At 50.1% G+C, this 2823-nt stretch overlaps 1 protein-coding gene across 1 annotated transcript in view; it reads left to right on the top strand.

Annotated features, from left to right (window-relative positions):
- Positions 1 to 2737, top strand: part of LOC103899408 (calcium/calmodulin-dependent protein kinase type IV) — a 39147-nt gene extending 36410 nt beyond the window's left edge. The window contains exon 14 of the mRNA XM_019472209.1: positions 2602 to 2737. Coding sequence (XP_019327754.1) covers positions 2602 to 2737 — 136 coding nt within the window. The remainder of the gene's footprint in view (positions 1 to 2601) is intronic.
- Positions 2738 to 2823: the final 86 nt, after the last annotated feature.

Below are 2823 nucleotides of genomic sequence, written 5' to 3'. Positions count from 1 at the left end.
AGGGCGCTGGGCGCCACTGCCGGCTCGCCACGGCTTCGACAAGCAATATCCCACTGACCCTTGGACGCTGGCACGGGGAGAGGTGGGGGAAGCCGGGGGGGGGACACAGGAGCGCCCCGAGCGTAGGTGTGCGTCGGGAGCCCGTGGTCTGTCGTGTGGAGCATCCTTATTTAGCGTCCTGTTGCCAGTGCAGTTGTACCTGGTCACTGTGAGTGTGTGTCTGTACGGACCCGACTAAGGAAAGGCGGCTGGCGACTCCGTCTTCCGACAAATTAACAGTTTTGGCCACCTGTGGCTTGAAAAGATCCCAAGTGGCTTAAAAACGAGGAGCAAACAGCAGAAAAAGGATTTCTTTCACCTTCCCTACGAAGGCAGTAAGCTGTCTCTACGACAGAGTTTTGTCGGTTCCTGTAAATAGTCCCGAAGGGTTTATTCGCTTAGGGGAGAGGGGGCGTCTGGATTATCGCTGACCATCGACGTGACATCTACAGTCGCTGTTACAAGACCCAGCTGTAGGCTTGCTGCTCTATTAGACAAGGCTTGTAGGAGCCTTTGAACCCAGCTGTTTGATCCTATCCGGAGAAAAAGTGTTTGCCAGTGGTTCCTTTATTATCTCTAGACGGTAGACGACCTCTGCTTGATCTGTGCTTTCGTTCCACCCCGGTTTCACTTCTTCCCACGTTCAGCCTTGCTGTGGATAGGCGCTGGCGGTAGGATTGTCGCCAGCCGGGAGTGCTGGCCCGTCCGGCCTCTGCGTTGGCATCCCAGGTCACGACTGACACGACGAGTTCTAACGAAGAACAACGCGACTCTTTCCACGGCGCGTCGTGAGACTTTGTGACACGCAACGGTGCTGTTGTTTCCTGAGTGAGGACAATGAGTTTACACCTATTTTGTTTGGTTTTTTTTAAGGTGAATGAAATCAGTTGACGAAACTTCTTGAAAAGGAATTTTTTAGGCAGTTATTTACCAAGCCGCAGGATAAGCATTTGCAGATTTTAATACAGAACAAGTGATCAGACAGGAAAAGCCATATTACGCGCTGGGGGGGGGGGGGGGGTTAAAAGAAAGCGTTTTTTTTTCCCCAGCCGGTGGGATCCAGCGCGAGGTTTGCCAACCCGAGGCGATGACCGTGACCTGCACCCCTCGCGGTTTGGGCCGTACGCATGTAACAATGTGTTCGGGCAAAAAAAAATCTCAACTGGAGAAGGACGAAATTTGTACATGAAGTTAGTTGTTCCAGGATGGGGACGTACAACCCGGTAGCTGATAAAGGAGGGGCTGCACAGAAAAATTGTAGTTTTGCTGAAGCTGAAAGCCGCCATTACGGACACCCGGCTCGGCGCAGAGGGCGGGTCAGCGCCGTAATCGGAGCGGCAGGAAGGCCAATGCAACACGGCGACTTTCATATTTATTTACAGCACAAGCAGAAATCATAAAACTACGTGTAAGGGCTGATCCATACCGTATGAAGCTCATTTATGTTTAGGGCGCTTGTAAAGCCGAATACAGAGGAGAGATCGGATGTTCAAGAGGGTTTTTTAGTTGGAAAAATATTAGGTTTCGACCAGAAATGAGCTTTTTTTTTTTTTTTTTTTAATTAAGGGCCAACCCTTAAACAACTAACGGTCATACCTTCAACGGGGAGGCAGATGCACAGCAAGACACCACTCCGGAGAAAGCGGGCGCCGGTAACACGGGAGAGTGTTTAGGCGAGGGAAACGTTATTTCTTTCGCTTTGCGTTTTGCAGGCGGGGCAGTTCTTGTCTCTCCTCTTTTTAATACAGAGGGCTGAAGCTTGCAGCGTGCTGAACTCCGGTCTTTACCCTCTGCTTAGGGTGACACCCTCTGTCCCTCAAACTCCGTGACGTGTCCCCATTCGCTCCAGTGGGGCCGGAACTCCGACTGTAACCCTGTTGTTTACTAACCCGGGTCTTAAAAGACTATTTTACATCCTTTGACACGGAATACTTATTTAAACGCCTTGCAGGACCGGGCCAGAGGGCTCAGCACACCCAGAGCCCGTGAAAGAGAGATCGATGCTGGGAAATGCCGAGTAGCGTTGCCCCGCCCGCAGACCACTCCTGGTCCTGCAGAATAATGGGAAATAAGGGTATCCATTAGATAACAGCGATTAACAAAGTGTCTTCAGCGATGGAAGGCACCCGAGGGAAAACTGTAAGCAAAAAAAGGAGTTCGCCCCTTATGTTATGTCAACAAAGTATTATTCCACGAGTATCAGTACTTAAAAGGTAGAAAAAAATGTACTCCTGGGAGCACAGCTAATAGGAGACGCCATTTTGGTCCGTATACCGTTTTCAGAATGTGTTTTAATAACTTATTACTTCAGTATAGTGGTGACATTTCCGATATTGCAGGTATTTATAAAGAAGTATTAGACAGCTAATAAAGTGTCAAACATCATCACGTGGGCTCTGTTTTTACTGTTCGTCTCAGAACACAAGGGCTAAGAACTGGCAGAGCCGAACAGCACCTCGCTGAAGGCCGTTTTTGTTCTGATCTTTTAACCCATTTTCATACGACAGTTTATTTTCAGGCTCTGGACAACTAAACGCTCTATCCACCCGTCCATCTCCCCAGGGTTACGGCCATTTGCCCAAGCGCTACCGGACGGGCAGCCGTCTTCCCCTCCTCTTGCCTTCGTGTAAAGGCGAACCAGCCCTTCCGAGCAGGCCCCGCGTTACACGCCGACAGCCGCGCCTGCGAAGTCATTTAACCTAAAAAACACAACAAAGACAACAAAGACAACTCCCTTCTGATGTCCAATGGGAAAAAGCACCTTTGACGGGAGCGCTGGGATGG

Source organism: Aptenodytes forsteri, unplaced genomic scaffold, assembly GCF_000699145.1.
Source record: "Aptenodytes forsteri isolate BGI_AS27 unplaced genomic scaffold, ASM69914v1 Scaffold147, whole genome shotgun sequence".
NCBI lineage: Eukaryota > Metazoa > Chordata > Aves > Sphenisciformes > Spheniscidae > Aptenodytes > Aptenodytes forsteri.
This window is presented reverse-complemented; position numbering and strand designations above follow the sequence as displayed.